The sequence below is a fragment of the Phocoena sinus genome, chromosome 7 (genome assembly GCF_008692025.1).
Source record: "Phocoena sinus isolate mPhoSin1 chromosome 7, mPhoSin1.pri, whole genome shotgun sequence".
NCBI classification, from domain to species: Eukaryota; Metazoa; Chordata; class Mammalia; order Artiodactyla; family Phocoenidae; genus Phocoena; species Phocoena sinus.
In genome coordinates this window covers 60,711,640-60,731,172 of record NC_045769.1, presented here as the reverse complement: position 1 = coordinate 60,731,172, position 19,533 = coordinate 60,711,640, and the positions used below count along the sequence as shown (strand labels likewise).

Here is a 19,533-nt window from a genome sequence, read left to right as displayed (position 1 = left end):
TTCGTGGATATGGCAAAAGCCGGGATCCTGTATGCACAGTGGGCTTTCAGGTAGGATTGGGGTTAAGGAGGTCAGGTGAGAGAAGCCTGTGGATGCTTCTAGAGAAACTCGGTCAGAAAATAACCACAGAAATGCATAGTACTTATGCCACAGTGGTTTCGGGTTTTGAGGGACAAAGACAGAAACTAAAGAAATGCCTCTAAAGTGGAAGTTCAGGTACCTGTTTGGGCCACGAAAAGACCCCCCTACCCCACTGTCTTAGTCTGTTCAGGCTGCTATAACAGAATACCACAGACTAGGGGACTTTGAAACAACAGAAGTTTATCCTTTCCAGTTCTGAAGGCTGGAAGTCTGAGATCAGGGTGCCAGCATGGTCGGGTAAGGGCCCTCTCCCAGGCTGCATAGAAGAGTACTGATCCCATTCATGGGGGCTTCCCCCTCCTACTTAAGCACCTCCCAAAGGCCCCGCCTCCTAATACCGTTACCTTGGGTGCTAGGATTTCAGCGTATGAATTTGGCGGGGACACAGCCAGACTATAGCACCTCCTGAATCACTACTCACCAATCCCCCTCCTACGCTGCCTGCTGCCCTTTATAAGTACATTGTAGAGCAAGAATGCGAAGTCAAAATGTTGGTAGCTTGTTCTAATGGGATGACAGTCAGGGCTGTTACTTTCTGCGAAATGATCCTTTATTTTAGGTTTCTAAATGATTGATGCATCCTAATTTTGTATTATCAATATTTAAGCACTTTCTTGGAATTTGCATGTTCCCATGGTATGTAGTACGATATTCCTGTTAGTTTTATAAGTGCTGGGCTTCATCATTTTAATTCAAGATAACTATACTTAATAGTCATCACTTTGAAGACGAATATGTTTAAATAAAATGTCAATCAACAGGTTTTTATATAAACAAGGAGGTAGCAGTTATTTAGAGACAATGTTCATAGTCTCATTTATACATCAGGTGGACTGTAGTAGGTTCAGGCTTAGCAAAAAGAGAGTTTAGGAGGATTTCCTGTGCAATAACAGCTCCAGAACAAATTATTTTATGACTCAATTAAGTAGCGTTGACCTACTGTGTGTGTGTGTCTTCCTCTCAATTTGAGTTTTTCTAAGAGAAGCTCATGGCTATTTCAGTCCCTCAAAGATACAGAGCATGCACTAAAATTATAATCATTCATGAGCTCATTCATGAGCCTCCTGAAATCGCCGAACCTTTTAGTCATATTAAAAGCGCACGTGTGTTGAGTGTGCTTTGGCAAGAAATCCGAGGCTTTATCATCAAGTCTAAGTACTTGGAGATTGTTCGGCCTTGAGGAACGAAGGGTCTTTACCACCCCTGCTCCCCGTCTCTCTCTCTTCCCTCTCCGCTAATCTCAGGCCCCTTTGAGGGGCCACATCCAGGCCTGCCCTCCCCTTAAGGGCGTAATGCCTTCTTTATTTTCCCATCAAAACCGTTCTCCACACAGCAGCCAGAATGATCTTTTAAAAACACATGTCTGTTCTTGTCACTTCTCCACTTAAACCGCTTCCAATTATAGTAGGATAATGTTCCAAATTCCTCTCATGGCCTCCAAGGCCTTGCCTGTTTGGCCCGTGCACCGCTCTGTCCCCACTGCCTTCCCCTCTCCCGACACCCTCATCCTGACTCTCCTGCCAGAGACGCGTCTTTGTCTGCACACCACCCCTGTTCCCCCTCTACCTGGAAGGCCCTCTGGCCCTTACCTCCAAGCCCTCTCAGCCTCAGATTTCACGTCCTTGCCCTGACTCCCAGATCTGAATTTGCCCCACGCTGTACCACCCAGCCACGTTTTCAGTGTACCTTTTTTACTTCTATCCCCTGGCACCACTGCACTGAGATGATGGTATGATCACGTGAGAATGGCTGTCCCCATCCCTAGAAGCAAAGCCCATGGGGATCCCACTGTGAGGACCCCACTGTGCTTCTCTTTTCCCCTTGACTGATTTAGTGAATGCATTCTTCTCTCCCTTTCCCTCTGGGCTAATCTGACTCATCTCTGTGACTGAGTGAGGGCTGCCTAAGCTATATTCCTCACCGCCCTGCTCTCACTTGAGAGAATTTGAGGGACCCTCCACAAATTGGTTGGGATCTCTGCACCTTCACAGGCCAGGAGGAGAGAGAATTTCAAAAGGAAGTTTCTGTGGGAGACTGCATTTGCTTACTTGCAGCATCATCTTACTCGGGCTTCATTCTAGAATTCTTAAGCGATTCAGGTTTGGGAAACTTCCTCCATTAGAGCTATAGTTGTGATTATTGCCCTCCAAACTACAGCTCTTGCCGGTTACTCATGAATTAAAAATGGCCGGGAGTTGGCAAACAGATTTTGCCTCCATTTAGGTATATCTATACTAGAGCTGAAGGATGAATTAAACATCACTGAAGAAGAGGCAATAGAAGTTCTCTGTGCCTGTTAGGTCGATGCTAGAGAAATCAAGAAACAAGGAAAAAGAATAAGCCGGCAGTAAGAGGTAAACTCGGTCCAGCCAGTGATCTGCTGTGAGAGAAGCAGTGCATATGGCTCTAAAAGGGTAAAAAGAAAAATTCTGCATGAAGGTTTCCCTCTACAACTGCTTTACTTTTTCCCCTTCTCCTCTTCACATGTTTAAGAATTTTCTAGATCTCTGGGATTTTAGAGCAATGTGCCATGTCCGTTTTCCCACCACCTATTACACATACAGAAGTTGTGAAAGAACTCTTGCCAAGAAACAGAAAAGAGGGGGGGCCTATACTTTACCTCCCTATTCTAAGTTATTCTACCGCATAATCAGGATACTTTCAGAGAAAGTACAGGCAACCTGTTTGTCATTACATTTCATGAACTGAGCTTTAATACTTTGGGAGACCCTAGTACAGACGTAACGAATGGGACATGATGACACGACATATCCCCACACCCTTGGTAGAGTCCCCTCTATTCTTCCCCAACCCTGGACACTGCCCACCGTGAGTTGTCATCAGCATGTCCCTGTTCTGACACATGTGCATCACCCCTACCCTCAGGTGTTCACGGCAAGGCCTGTCAATCATCCTCATGGCTTCCTGTTTTGAATGTTTTTCTAGAGTTGATATCCCAGCCTAAGGATGTTATTTACGTTTTTCCTGAAACCTGAAGATCTCCTAGGTGGATGGGGTTGGTGGCAGAAGGCAGGGGACAGTTGCTGGGAAGGCTTGTACCCAAAGCTGAGGTCCGCACCTGGCTGCTGCGGAATGCGGTGACAGTTGCGTGCTGGCAGCCTAGATGCCTTGGCAGTGGGCAGCAGCTCAGAGAACACCCGGGAAAGCCCTCAGTGTGTCAGGAAAGCCTTGACTTCCAGGGTGGGGAGTTCTGCCCCACTGGGACCCCTCCTTCTCTTGTCACAGAGGATCTAGCTGGGGTTCAGGCTGCCAATCTTTATTCTCTGTGTGTCCTGCTTGGCAAATTGAGACTGGCCTTTAGAATATGACATATGTCTACTATGCCCCCTCCTCCAGCAGACACCACCCAACTTTTATATCTGGCTCCTAGGCTACAGCTGGGCCGTGTGGAGCCATTGCGTGGAGTAGAGAAAGGTACCCCCTGCTCTGGGTGGGAGCAGCCCCAGCCTGGGGCTCAAGGCTGTGCAGCAGAGCTGGATTTACCCACAGCCTCCCTCGGCCTGGTGGCTGCTCTGCCAGCCTCCCAGCCAGCCTTCCTCAGTGGCTTTGGGGGGACAGTGAAGGGGCTGAGACATGGACCAGGTTTTAACCTTCCTAAGACTGTCATCTTTTGTCTTTTCTCAGAAAACATTAGGATAGCCAGTGGCATATCTCCACCTTGATTTAAGAACAGGCTTCTGGCCTCACTAGCCTGAGGATTTCTTCCCTGCACTGACTTTGCTTTAAAAACTGGCCAATTGTAATTTAGAGATTTTTTTTTTTTAAGATTTTGTTAACCCAAATCAGTTCTGGTGGCTGAAAGGCTTTCCTTACTTTTGTTCAGTTATTTCTGGGCTTTCTCTCCTGGGCTCTTCCCTTCTCTTTGGACTGTTTTGCCATGTGGGTATGAAAGTAGGCAGTATATTATAAAATTACTTTAGAACATCTATTCTTTAAATTCTTATTTCTCCATAGCTCCCTTTAGCAGACAGGTCAGTGGATGTATTGTGGGTCTTTATATTGTGTGTGTATCAACAGCCTCAGTGATAAGAAGTCACTTAGAGAGTGTTCTTCCCTAAAGCTGGAGACTCTGCTTGGGAAATATCATCAGATATATTGGGATTAGTTTGATCAATCCTTGATTGTTTATTACTACTACAGTAATCATTTATTAAGTGCCTAATATGTGCTGGGCACTTCTCTAGATTTTATTTCTCATCCTCCCAATGGCCCTGAAAGATGGGTGATATTATCCCAGGAAACTGAGGTAAGTAACTTACTCAGGTTCACACAGGTGGCATGTGGCAGAATCAGAATTAAGACCCCTTTCTTGTGTGATTCCAGCTTCTGCACACTTTCCGTTACATCAGAGGCGCTTGGGTTTTTCCACTGAAGTTCTCTGAATGTAGAGGAAATCAATACAAAACGCCTTGGGTCTAGACCCTTTGTAGCTAGAAGTAGCCAGGAGCAAGCTCAAACTTTCTTTGAAGTCGCATATGCTTTAATCTTTAAAATTTATGCAGATTTAGTTTTCTGCTCCATAATATGAAAGTAATGCTTTAAACTATTTGACATAGAATAAAATGTAAGCTCTAGGAAGAGCTCCCGTTAACCCTTGTCACATACCCTCTTGCCCTGCTGGGCGCTACACTAGGGGGATCTGCACACCTCAGTTTGAGAAGGGCAGCATTGCGCCATGATGCATCTCAGTTAAATTCTTAGTTCTACTGGTTTTGTTGATAACCCTTTCAGGTATGGAGCAGCCTGTCATTTGGCCAATCTACAACCATAGACGTCTTTCTAACAGAGAATAGAATACCTGACACTTCATAGGCAAATCCTAATTTGGTCTTTGTTGATTCTTCATGGAGATCTTTGAGTGACATCTGTCTGGCTGGAAGTTGAGAGATTATTTAATTTTGTGGTTTGTAAACTTTTCTTTTTTAGAAGCAAAAGTCATCTATCAAATGAAATCGCTCTTAGAACTCTAAATTATATATCAGCTAAAAGTGAAGACACTCTAGTTGAAGGTTCTGCTTCCATGGTACCCTTGCCTGAGGGTCCTCCAAGGAGCCCAGGTTTCTGCAGAAATAGGTTTTAAAAACCCATTTCACCCACTCGCCACCCTCCACCTCTGGCAACCACCAATCTGTTCTCTGTATCTCTGAGTCTGAGTTTTTTATATTTACATATTTTGGATATTAACCCCTTATCAGATACATGGTTTGTAAACATTTTCTCCCATTTAGTAGGTTATTTTTTCATTTTGTTGATTGTTTCGTCTGCTGTGCAAATACTTTTCAGTTTAATGTAGTCCCACTTACTGATTTTTGCTCTGATTGCCTTTGCTTTTGCTGTCAAATCCAAAAAAAGTCACGCCAATACCAACATCAAGGAGCCTACAGCCTATGATTTCTTCTAGGAGTTTAATGGTTTCAGGTCTTATGTTCGAGATTTTCATCCATTTTGAGTTAATTTTTGTGTGTGGTGTAAGATTGTGGTCCAGTTTCATCCTTTTGCATGTGGCCATCCAGTTTTCCCAGCACCTCCTTTGTTGTAAATTAAGTGACCATATACGTGTGGGTTTATTTCTGGGCTCTGTATTCTGTTCCATTCGTCTGTGTATCTAATACATTATTTTTAAATTCAATTCAGCAATGACATTTATGAAACAATTAGAAATTTGCACTTGACTGGATATTATGGAGATGTTGTTACATTTCTTAGTTGTGATAGTGGTGTTATGGTTTTGTTTGGGGGAAGAAAAGAATCCTTACCTTTTAGAGATTCCTACTGAAATATTTATGGATTAAATGATATGATATGTGGAATTTACTTCAAAATAACTCTGAGAGGGGCAAGTGGATAGGACTGTAGATGAAATAACATTAGTCATGAGTTAATAATTATTGAGGATGGATGTTAAGTACGCGGTGTGGTATTCTTTCTATTTTTATGTATGTTTGAAAATGTCCATTCACATTCCCAGAGTCAACGGTAAGTGTTAATATCCTATTATGTGCAAGACAGGGTACCCTGTGTTGCAGGAGATCAATGTTTCACAAGTGCAAGAGGCCTCGTCTGCTTGTTCTCTGCAGTAAGCCCAGTGTCTAGGACACAGTCTGCACATAGTAGATGCTCAGTACAAACACACGCTGAAGCCCAGCCCGCACTCTGCGCCCCAAACGGCTGCTCTGTCTTCTGTTCCCAGGAGTGGCAGCCCTGGTAACATGCTCCAACTAGGTCTGAGCCAGCCTCAGACCTAGTGCTATGGAGTTGAAGGAAGGCGGAGTCCTGTTCATTTAGGAGTCAGCAAGGTGCTTCCGTGGAGTGCATGGAAATTGACATTGAGGTGCCCGAGACAAATTGCATCCATTGCATCCAAAACAACATCTCTAAGCAAAGCAAAATTGCTCCTTTAATTTAACATGAATTATTTCTTTCAGGAGCCTGTTAATGTAGTTGCTAACAGTGACAGAAATACCTCAAAAGGCTGTAGCGGGTCATAGAACCTTCTTAGAACATAACCTAGCCCATCTGCTCTCTCTGAGCCTGTTTTGTTCCGAGTCCAGCATAATATCACGCCCAGAAGTGTGCTTTGATCAGTGCTTTCTCATGAGGAAGAAAAGTAGACAGTATCATAAGAAAGTGGAAAAGCAGAATCGGGGAATTATCAAAGGAAATGTCAGGAATGCAGGGTGATGGATTGGTCCCATGTGTACGTTGGAGTGATTAGTTAACTCAGAGGCAGAGAAAAATCATGATTTTAAATGTTTGCATGCAGGTGTTAGTATAGTTGCCTCAGAACGAGAAGAAAAAAGGATTTTAAAAAAAGCTAGTCACATCTTGACTAGAAGAAGGCTCTTTTGAGAACTCTTCAATGTTACTTTACAAACACCATTCAAATCTACCAAATGGGCCAGATGGCTGCTCCAATACTGCGTGCTGCTGGCTGCCCACTGCTACAGACGAAGTCTTTTCTGCTGACGTTTGTGTAACCCACAAGCACGTTATAGTGTTGATTCCTTTGGTGCTGTTTAACATTTATGTGTCATCATAATTATAAACCATAAATATACATGACACCATGCAATAAATAAAATTGCCCAGCTTTTCACTCTGAAAGGGGAGGAGGCTGTACTTATTACCTGAGAAGAGACGGTGTCTTACACTCACTTTCCATTCTTCATAAATGTCACTCCTCTCTTGTTGGGTGCTCTACCTACACGCTTTATGCTCACCAAGCCTTATCCCTTCAAAACAGCACAGACTCCCAAGGCTAATATGTATCGCTGAGCCCCAGGTTTTAAAGCAGGCCTGGACCAAAAGTTAGGGGGAGACAATTCAGGGGAATCCACATAGTTCTAAATGAAGCCAAACTATTGTATTTGACAACAAATCGAAAGTTCTTTGGAGGTCACATAACGGGCAGGTGTACAGTGTAAAAGGAAGTTGGTAAATGGCGATGAATCAGCTTCTTTCAAAACAGACATTTTCTAGAGATGCATTTCTTTTTGCTTTGAAAGACAGCTGATTCAGTGCTATTCACCTGTTAAGAAGGCGGCACTTTTATTTGTATCTGCGTCTGCAAAAACCAAATGTCTTTTCCCTCCTCAAAAACCTGAGCGTGTGTTTGAGAGCATGAGAGGCTTGGCGAGAGGTGGAGGGGAGGGTAAGAGCCCGCACCGTTTGGTTAATCGGCCGCAAATACATGGAGGAACGGGCTGTGATAGAACTCCCTCCCCAACAGGGGCTCTTTCAGTCTCATCCGGGAAGACCTCTTTAGAACACAGCATTTTTATTTTAGGCCCCAGAGCCCAGACAGCACGCTCCGTGGCTCTATAAATACAAGACTCAGATGCTTCCTGACACCCAGCGTTTCTGCTTCTTAACATGTAAATACGTGAATGTTCAAAGTGAGTAAATATCCGTACACTGAGTTTACAATCTTGTCTTTCAGAAGTATCGACAGTACATGGCAGGACTTCTGGCTCCTCCTTATGGTGTTATGGAAACAGGCTCTAACAATGACAGTAAGTGAAAAACACGAACATTTTGTATATAAAAGTCTGTTGTGCGGCATGTGTTTTCATGTGACACAAAAATACTTCCTACACCAGCTTGACAGTAAGTCTCCAGACTCTCTTGTGGATAAACAGACCCACCAGCCCACACTTGAGTTATTTTAAAAAATTGTTCCTATAGTATAATTTCGTGGTCTTAGCTGATAGAGGGAGGTATGCTCTGGTACTAGTCGGAACTTCAGCATGCTTTCCCAAAATACCTTCATTTTAAAGTGTTGTTTCTGGGCTCTTTTAAAAATGGGGTTCAAGAACTGTGTTCATCGTAGACACCTGAGGGCCACACCTCTTGCTTACTTTGATGCTACTGATCAAGGAGAGAAGCAGCGGGATTCATTCTTTCTTCTTCTTAAATCGTGGCCTCTTCCAATTCCAGGCCTTCAGCCAGTTGAGTCTCTGGCTGATCATAAAAGAAAGGAAGTTTTTCTCTGTGATGCTCTTTTCTAATGGGTGCGCACTAGACTCGAAGAAATCCTGTGTCCTGAGTCTGTTTATCTGTTCATGCATGTCAGAAGCATCTTTTTAGCACTCGATACCATCCCTGGGAGTTGCTCGTTGAGGCTCTGGGTCCCCGTACTTGGCTCTTGTCCGTATATGTGTTACGAGGCAGCGAGCCCTGGGGTTTCTGAAGCTGTGGCACTTCAACACTGACACACTGATGGATCGAGCAGTACTTCCACTCCAAGCCTCTTCAGAGCCAGAGCCACCCTTCCCATCCTCTTCCTACCTCCTTGAATTCCCACTCTCATTCTCACGCTCAGACTTGTCACTCTCTACAGGTGACCCTCCTTCCCGCCTGACCAGGATCTTAAGTGAGCTTCTGTCCCCTCTGTTTCCCAGTTTCTGGGCAGCCTGTGCCCTCTCTTTCTCTGTTTCTCTTCTGTCCTTGGAGAGGTGGGTGTTGGAGGGCAGATCTTTCTTTCCTTTCATTTCTTCCCCTGTTCTTGATTTTTCTCCCCTGGCTGATCTAGGGATGACCAGTAACTGAGCTGGAAATCCCAGCTGTGCTGTCTCCTAGCTGTGTGACTTCCGTTAAGGCACTTAGTGTCTCTGTGCCTCGGTTTCCTCATAGGATTGTTGTGAGGATTAAATGAAGCAAAACGTGTCAAATGTTTAGAAGCAAATGTGCCGGGCGTATAAGAAGCACCCAAGTGATGTGAGCTATTATTTCCTCACCACCAGTTACTCTTTAACCCCTCACAGTCCTCCTTCTGCCGTATACTTCTTGACTCAAGCCATCAGAATTCTCCAGTGACCAACCAATAGCCAGCCTCAGTCATTACTATTACACACTCTCTGTGACTGGGTAAGATTTTCCATGTTCGGACTCCATCCTCCCTTGGGTCCCCGCCTCCACTGCATTATCCTGGTTTTCTTGTATCTCTCTGGCCCCTTGTATTCTTTCATGGGTTTTCTTCCCCTCAGCTGGAAGTCTAGACAGCCTTGGCTGTTTTTCTCTTTTTTCCTCTATACTGACCGCTCCACCGTTGCATCCTTTCTTGCAACTGATACAAATCTGTTTGAGTCTTACAAAGGGCAGCCTAACTTTCCAAGTGACTACTGATCCGATTCTCTTTCCACCCGGATGTCCTCCTGGTCTCATGCACTCAAAATATCAGTAACGGAATACATCGTGATTCCCACAAACCATCCTTCCTCCTGAAAGTGTATTTCCATTCATAACTCCACTGTCCTCCCATACCAGGTACTAAACCTCCACTGTTTCGGGGTCCTCTTTTCTCTCATCTCCACCCCCCTGAAGTTAATCACTTGTCCATCCCTTGTTCCTTCCTCTGTAGTGTTCATATTCTTTCCTTTCTCTCCCCTCTGCAGCCCCCTGGCTGAGGGCCTCATCACCCTTGACCTGAGAGCAAAGATGGCTCAGCTGGCTTTGAACCTTCATTATTTCACTCTTGGTGTACCCTACACCTGACTTACACAGAACTTCTTAAATTTACTTTGTATTATGAGAAATTTCAAGCATACAGAATGATACAGTTAATACCTGTATTGTCATCACTTTAATTAATATTAAACTTTAATGCTTAAATAAGATTAGTAATAATTTGATAGGTATTTTCATCTTATTATTTTGCCATATTTCCTTCTTCTAATCACATATATACATTTCACCCCAAATACTTCAGCAGGCATTTTTGAAAATACAGACTTTTCCATGCAAAAACCACACCATTATCATACCTAATTACTGGTATGATTTTCCTTAATAATATCCACCACTCAGTCCAAGTCCGAATTTCCCCAACTGAATGTCTTTGTAGTTAATCGTTCAAACTGGGCTTCCATGAAGGACCGTGCCATTGCCTCTGGTTTTTATGTCTTAGGTGTCTTTTAATTTTGAAAAGTCCCTTCCCTCCTTTTTCTTGATCATACCACTCTGTTGCTCAGAACCTTTAATGATGGTCCATGGCCAGGCATACAAGGTGAAATTCCAAGACTGCTAATGCCTTAGCCCAACTTGCAAGTTCCTGCATGGCCTGAGAGCACCTTTTCAGTATTATTTCTCTACAGATACCCTAATTTCTATCCACTCTGATATGATGGTTTGTACAACTGTGTGTTTATCTTAATAAACCTCCTAGAAAGTAAGCTTCTGTTACAACCCTGTATCTCCTCATTAGTCAACTCTAGTCCTTTCAAGTGGTCGTTGGATGGATGGATAAATGGATGGATGAACTCAAGACGAATTTCAGAGTGCTGACATTGGGCCACGCTTACTCTTTCTGGCAGATCGGAGAAGTGATGGCAAACATGTTCATTAATACTCTGCTTGAGAGGACAACCCTCTCTGTCCCCTTGTTTCCTGTCTGAGCTGTTATGTCCCGATACTATCCCAGGTTGGGGGTCAAAGTTTAATTAGGGTACGTTTCCTAATAATCTATTCTTCTCTTACCCCTCCTGCTTACTGCTGGCTATTAGGATGGGCACTCGGTGCTTTTAATGCCAATATTTTAAGTCCTGTATGGCCCCTTATTAAACACATAAAGTCCTGCTCACTCAGAATTTGGATGTACTGTATTTTTGCATTGCAAACCCCCTCACACCACCCCAGTAGTTCTAAGCTAGGTGCAAGCCACACATAAAAACCACCTGGACTTCTGTCGCTTCAGTATAAGGCCGCTTGTTCTCACTCGTACTGGGGCCAGTAAGCTCTGCTGGGGCTGGTGACCTTCCAGTATGGCCACCCTTACCATGGCAGAATAGCAGACCCAAAGGAAGTGCAAAGGACCAGTGCCAGCCTGGACCAAGTGCTCATGAAATGTGTGTAAATGAGTGAATGGACAAATGATTAACTTATTTGCTAAGAAAATTGAGACACCCCTGCAAACAGCCATCGCCTGCTGGGACCTGACTTGGAAGCAGCAGCGGTTTGCTTTGCCCAAAATAAAAGTCGTGTGCTAGTAGTCTTTCCGTGCGACCTGCCCCCAGGTTCAAATCCCTGGAGCGGTGTCAGGGGGTTTGCCTTGGAAAAATACAATCCGTGCAACTTAAGAGTTGACGTGTTGGTCTAAAATTCTGAGTGTTCTGGTGCCCAAGACAGAGTAACTGCTCTGAGACGGTTGCTCGCATGGTGTAAAATAAGCAGGGCTGGATTTTCACCTCTAGGAGAGCAAAGCGTACGGTAGAAAAGCAAAATAAGTATGAGATTTTATTGTCTGGCACACAGCCCTGCTCCTGATTCATTGATTTATTTATGTTACAGATTTTGGTAGGTGCTGCTGTGTTTCTAAGCAGCATTATGTACGTTTTTACGGAAAGACAAATTGGAAACACCGCAATGTAACCTGGTTTGATTCAGCAGGGGATTTCATTGCCATTTTGCAAGTTGATCTTACAGCTCATATGCTCTTTCTCTCTCTCTTGCCTCTTCTAGGGATTCCTGACAAGGAGAACGTGAGTAGCTACTCTGTCTCTGCCTAATTTCTAGAAACTGTCATAAGGTAAAAAAATAATTGTGGTAACGCTACCATCAAAGAGAGCTCTTTATCCACATTCAACAGGGCAGTAAATATTTTTCTAATCTTATTCTGGCATCTTTGGTGAGTCACTTTGAAATATGAAGGGGAGAAGGTTGATTGCTCTGACGTGGTCATCACATGTCCTTGATGTTAACTAGTCCGAAGAAAGGTTATTCTAGGGACAAACAGTATAATTGATAAGTGTTTTCTTTTTCCCGTGATGCATACGTGGCAGTAGAGAAAACCACTAGTTTAACGGCACATAGAAAATTAGCTGTTTTTCCTTAGGAGGAATACAAAATAGGAGATTTCAGGCCAGTTGATTTTATAATTGTATCCAAGTGCATTTAGAAGTCAGTATTTCTCTTTGAAGTCGAAAATAATGAATTGCTCTATTTGGTCAGGGCAAACAGGTAAGAGAGTAGGTGCTTTAGGATAAACCTGTCACCAAGAACCAGTGCCAGTAGGTGCTTTAGGATAAACCTGTCACCAAGAACCAGTGCCAAGTACTCCTTCTAAGGCTGGTAGTGGTGTAGTGGCATTGTCTTTGCATGCAAATAATAATGATATTAACTGGAATCTAAATTTAGACAACAGCATGGAAGGGTTAATACGGAAGTGTGTAGGGATTAATCTGAAGTGGTGCTTGGTGGCTCTCAATTGTATTGACTTGTCATTGTGTTCCTCAGTTGCTGTACCCAAGTGACAGTGTTACAGAACTGTCTCCCTTTTCTGTCCTTTCCCTATTTCGGGGCCGGTGTCTGTGGTAATTTCAGACTATTTCTGTATTGCTTTTCAGAGGTCTGACTCTAGCTTTCTTTAGGTCCTCCTGCTTTCATAATGTTGGTTTTAAAGGGCTGGTTGGGAATTCTGGTCCACTGCTATACCACTACAAATTTGGGTTCAAGACCTAGCAGTGTCACTTGAAATGTCACACCAAATCCTCGTTGACTTGGTTCAGCAAAGGACTTCAGTTCCTAGCTGTGGGACTTTGCACAAGCCACTTGACTTCTCTAAACATCCTTGCCTCGTCTTTAAAATGTGGGTGTTGATTGTGACTACCTTAAGAGGCCATCGTGAGTACTGAGTGAGATAATCTGTGGAAAGCATGGAGAGTCATACAACAGAGCTCAGTAAAGATGAGGACTGTTGCAATAATTATTATTTTATCAAGTCTTGTATCATTTTCTAGCTGTCTTTTCTCCTCTGAAAAATGCCCTACCCCTTATAAAGTAACTGTCCTTTTACATTTTATGGCTCTCCTTAACCTTGAAGGACATTTGATCTGGTCCAAAAGCATCTATAGTGACATTTGGTCCATGCCAAAAGGTCCTTGATATTTGTCCTGTCCAAAACCATTTGTCATGGACCAAATATGCTTATGAACTTTTTGGATACAACCAAATTTCAAGGACCTTTTGATGTGGACCAGATATCCAATGGACGTTTTGGACATGATCAAATGTCTACTAACCCTCCTTAAGATGTGTTTGTTCAGTGAACCTTTGTAATGGTATTTTGCTATTTAAAAAATGTATCTTTGTATGTTGAGTAAAGCTGTAGATGATCAGGTTCATGGAGAGTCTAAAACCATAGGCTTTAGATGCTAAAGTAACTGATCTTAGCACCATTTTGGACATGGATGTCCCAAAGCACGCTGTAACAAATAATACATGGATCATTAGCCAAATAAAGATGATAAAAGGGCCTGGTGCTTCCTCATCAGGGGACTGTCAGTGGTGTGGAGAGCACACACAGAATGGCCAGGCCCCAGGAGGTCTCAAATGTTCTAAGCTTCAAAAGGATGCTCTGTCTCTCTTAGGCACCTGGTGACCTTTAGGTTGGACCTCCCCACAGTAGAACGACAGATACAACGTTCTAATCAGAAAGCCTGCCAGCTGTCATGTAGCTCACTTCATGACAAAAGAGGAGTTTGAAGTTTGCAGAAAGTCAGATACAATGAATTTAACAGCGTCTTGCCCTCAGAGATTTAGGGGGCTGGCCAGCCTGTCTCCCCAATAACTAGTCATAGTATATACTTACTTGTATTCGTTTGGGTCATTCTATGTCAAACTCACTAGCAAGAGGAAGCATACTTTTCCTCTGTCAGCAAGTAGAGTGGATACGACGTCACCACATGCTATTAGGAAAGCTCTCCAATGCCATCAGTCAAAATAAAGCAAATGAGATGAAAGACATTCATGAGTAGAGTTGAAGCTCTAGAAAGATAAAAAGCCTAAGAGCCTTAAAGTGGTGTTAATGTTAATTGAATTTTTTCCTTTATAAGACACAAGTTGGGGACTTCCCTGGTGGCGCAGTGGTTAAGAATCCGCCTGCCAATGCAGGGGACATGGGTTCGAGCCCTGGTCCAGGACGATCCCACATGCCGAGGAGCGGCTGAGCCCACGCGTCACAATTACTGAGCCTGCGCTCTAGAGCCCGTGAGCCACAACTACTGAGCCTGCGTGTCACAACTACTGAAGCCCATGCGCCTAGAGCCCGTGCTCCACAACAAGAGGAGCTACTACAATGAGAAGCCTGCGCACCGCAACAAAGAGTAGCACCCACTCGCCGCAACTAGAGAAAGCCTGCGTGCAGCAATGAAGACCCAACACAGCCAAAAATAAATAAGTAAAATAAATAAATATATTTAAAAAAAAACAAAAGCAAAAACAAGCAATACAGAAATGTCTTACTTTAAAAAGAAAAAGAGAGACAAGTTGTGTTAGGATGATTTCTTTCATCCTTTACCTTCTTTAACTACATGCTGGGCAATATTATATTCCCTTTATGTTTCTCCAAATAGCAATAATATGCCTGTGGACTGAAACAAAAGCACTTAGACTATTGTCTCAGTGTCCAAACAGATTCTTTATGGAAGGAATAAATTCTTTTTTCTAGCTCTACTCCTGATTTTGTTAATCACCATGTTTAGCTTTCAATCAAATATGCAAACGTCAGTAAATGGTGTTTTTAGCTGCCTTGCCAGCTATATTTTATTTCCAGACCGAGCCTTACCTTTCATAAAAAGAACTTTCTTTTCATAAATTGCACTTCCATAGAAACAAATAGGTTGGCAGTTAACTTGCTGGATTATTTTGTCTACTACTTATTATAATTCATAGGGACATCATTCAACTTTAGATGACACAGGATACTGGAACCTGTAAAATAATTGATAAAAGTGTTAGAAAAATTAACATTGAACCAATAAAGCAAGAAGACCGTTTTGTCAAGGTTGCAGTTGTTTGGGCTTGTTGGTTTTATAGATTCTTCTCTTTGATCTGTTTAAATTTTATTTTATTTTTCTGTCTCCGATCAGTGGCATACCTGACTGACCATGTTTAACACAGAACATAAAAATCGCAATGAAAAGGACGCTTTCTAGTTGAATGTTACGGTTGCCCTTTGACGGAATGAGCTTGTCTATGATATTTTGCTGCGTAGATAGACTTTGTTGCTTGCCGTGCTCCATTCTTTTGAGAGGCAACTGCTAAGGAGTTTTGTAGTTTTAGAAGTTTATACGTTTCTTCCTCAGTGTGGAAGGAGCCAGAAAATAGACTCAGGGAGATAGCAAAAGAATCCCATTCTCTGATTTACAAACATCTTGTTTCCAAAAGGGTCATTTGAGGTCTTCATCTTTTAGGCAGTGATAACGTTGACACAGTGTGATTAGTAAGCTTCTTGTGAAATACGCAAGGATACGTCCCCAGTGTAAAGGACTGTCAACTCAGAGCCCAGAGGTTTCCCAAGCACTGGAAGAGCTGATGCTAGATGCTAATAACAAGCAAGACTGGGGGTTTTGTAAAGCTAGTTGGTTGGTCTCCTTTTAAGAAGATTACTTAAATCTTCCCAAACTTTTAAAAAATCATGGGTTATTTATATGAAGAATAATTTTTGGAAATTATTATAAAGACATAAGGTTTTAAATGGCAAATGGTAAGGACATGGTTTACAGGCTTTGTGAAAATTCTCATTAAGGAGAGAGCAATAATAAGTAATTACTAGGGTCAATAGGTTAGCAATTTTAGGAATTTTTAGGGACTATAGTAACATTTATCCCTATTGTTGCTCTTTTTCAAGGTTAGAGAAAACAGATTAGAATATTTTCCACCAATTAAATGATGATGTCTTATTTTACCATTGTAGATTGGCTATGATTCTGGGTCAGATGAAGAAAAAGGAAATTGTGTATCCTTATAGAGACTTAAAATATTAAAAAAAAAAAAAAAAACCTAGAAAACTCCATAAAACTCGGTAAAACCTTTCAACTCCAGCTTTCAAAGTGAATTCAAACCAACAGTTTATGTTGGAACACAGTTTTTAAAATCCTACTTTAAAACGTGACTGGTAGGCGTCCAGAGCTGATTGGGACATCCTGGCCAGAGTTCACAGCTTTACCCCAGCAGCCATTTCCCTCTGGTCTAGGGTGAGAATGTTTTAACCAGCACCGTCACCACACCGAAGCAACACACATGTGACTGGCTGAGGGTACGAAGCTCTACACAGGAGAGCAAACCAACCAAACGCTTGAAGGCAGAAAATCCTGAGCTGCTCGTTTTCATTTGAAGGACAAGTTGCTTATCACCCAAGAGAAGATTAGATTTAGCAGTGTTGCTGGCCCGAAATTACGCGTTTGTAGCGTGTAAATACTCATTCCTTAGCTGGCCTATTAGAACGTGTAGCTCAGCAAGCCAAGACTGACTTTGCCCCACCTCCCGGGAAAAAACAGCCTGTTAATGTCGATGGTGCCAAGGACAACTTCAACTCTTGGTCTCTGAAGAAATGTTTGTTTTTACGTTTGTGAATTATGCATTTTATGGGGCAAGAGACCCTTGCTGAATTTCTTTCTGCTTTTTATTCCATCCCTTCCTCTCCTCATATAAAAGCTGGCCTGTGCCATCTCTCTCTAGCTTCTGCAGTGGCATACTGATTGAATTTTTTTTCTCTCTTTTAAAAATTTTATTGGAGCGTAGTTGATTTACAAAGCTGTGTTAGTTTCAGGTATACAGCAAAGTGACTCAGTTATAAATATACATATATTCATTCTTGTTTAGATTCTTCTATCGGTTATCACTGAATATTGAGTAGAGCTCCCTGTGCGATACAGTAGGTCCTTGTTGGTTATCTGTCTTATATATAGTAGTGTGTGTACGTTCATCCCAAGCCCCTGATTTATCCCTCCCCGCCACGTTCCCCCTCTGGTAACCTTAAGTTTGTTTTTTATATCTGTAAGTCTGTTTCTGTTTCTGATTGAATTTTTACGATGATGTGTGCTTGACCTTCATCTACATAGTAAATAGTAAGTGCAGGGAACTCTCTGAACATCTGACCTTCTGTTGTCAATTATGCCATGTGTTTGTTGCCTCTGAATGTTCTTCGGCAGTGTTCGCAGGCCCCGCAAGCCGTGAGTTTGCTTGACGAAAGGGCACCTATCGGGGTGTATTGGGGTGGTGGTTCGCAAATATATTTTAGAGTTATTTTTATAATATTACAAATTATATTTGGTGACTGATTCAGTGTTCTAATGTTGGTGACTGATTCAGTGTTCTAATGTCGGTGTCTCTACATTTTTAGGAGGAGAGCCTTTGAGTATTGCTGCCATGCTGATCTAGGGCTGCCGCTGAGTTAACCACATAACCTTGCTTTGAATATGTTCTCAGTGTTTTCTGTAGTCAGAATTTGACTTGGGCAAGATATCACAGAGAACCTGGGTAGTGTTTAATGGTTAAAAATAATAATCATAAAAGAAATGATATTCCCCAGTCTCTCTAGCCAGCAGCCTCTCCCTGCTCTCACTTTAACAAATGCCACGGCCTTGAGGTGAGGCTGTTCACTATTGGCATTCCTGCTGAGAATTAGTTCCACTCTCAGCAGGGCCAGGAACTTAATGTCATGTTGATAGTAAGACACTACACTGCTGATTCCAGAGTTATGGGAGAGTACACTGCTGTCTTCAGAAATATTTTGTTCTGTGCTGTAGGCAATTATGTTCATCACCAGTCACTTGGCGCTGCTAGCATGTTATCTTGATTGACTGTAGGAATAAAATATATAGTATCGTTTATGTTTGATGTGTTTGAATGTTTATTGTCCTTGTTTTGACAAGTTGAAACCAAATTATTTGCAAAATACATCTTAGGTTTAGGAGAGAAAATTGTAGTGTTCTTAGACTGGATAAATTAATCCAGTGATTACATGTCATTTAGGATTTGGATTCTTTTCTAATAATTAGGTGTCAAGACCGCCCTGAGTCCATAGATATTAAAATATTCTATAGTTGTTCTCTTTACCTTTCGGTAAAATTACATTATAGATAGATGCACATATACACACCCATGTGTACATGTATGGACACATGCAGATGTATATATAAATTTATATTTAACCATTTTCATTCTTTAGAATTTCCAGAAAAGAAAATCGTAACACCAACTTTTTGTAATATGATCAGGCTTTGTTCAGAATTCTTATTGCCAGTTTTTATAAATGTTCAAGTTCTCTCCAGCTTTGTTTTATTTTCTGTTTTCCTTCAGTCAAAGAATGATTCAGAAGTACCCGTAGAATGTGCTGTCTAGTTGCTTGAAAACCTTTAATCGAATGCATATGTATTGATGGATCCCAGGCGCCACGTGGAGCCATGAAAATAGTGTAGCACCTTCAGGGAGTTGCAGCCGGGGATGGAAGCAGACGTGTGAACACAAGCCAGCACACTGCAGCGCTGTGGCACGTGTGGTCTGGAGGCCGTGGCATGACCGTGTGGCCTTAGAGGCTCTGCGGGCTTGAGTTAAGTCCAGCTCTGCCGCTTACTAACCATGTGAAGGTGGACAAGTTAGTTAACCTTTTACTCCTCTGTTTCCCCAGCTACGGGGTAAGAGTAACAGTAGTGTGGGAGTAGTGGCATAGCGGTGGAAGCCGAGGGGCCTGCCAGGAGGATTAGTGAGATGAGGCAGGCCAAGTGCCAGTGCTGGCACCCCTACATACTCTCAGGAGGCACACATGGGGCTGTGTGGTTCTCAGGAGAAGGGGAGGGGCTCAGAGAAGCCCTCCCGGAAGAGGAGGAAATGCCTCCGTGCGCTTTTGATGGAACGTAGATGTTACCCAGGTGGAAGGGAAAAGGAGAACGATGCGTGAACAAAGGAACAGAGTACCAGAGCTTTTCAAAACCTTTCAAAATAAAAAACTTTTCATTATTTTGGACTCTACTTGCTAGGAGCCCTTGCAAAGTTGTCAAAATCTGACTTCTAAGCATCAGGCATTTCAGGGTTCCAACAAAACACCCTTTTTTTTTTCGTTAACTAAAGGTTGATCTGTTTTGAATGCAGATGGGG

The 19,533-nt window shown here is 42.6% G+C and overlaps 1 protein-coding gene across 1 annotated transcript in view; it reads left to right on the top strand.

Annotated features, from left to right (window-relative positions):
* The window catches only part of RAPGEF4 (Rap guanine nucleotide exchange factor 4), a 337,054-nt gene that overhangs the window by 188,785 nt on the left and 128,736 nt on the right, over positions 1-19,533 (top strand). Inside the window, 2 exon segments of the mRNA XM_032638316.1 lie at positions 8,102-8,174; positions 12,118-12,137. Of these exon segments, the coding sequence (XP_032494207.1) occupies positions 8,102-8,174; positions 12,118-12,137 (93 nt within the window).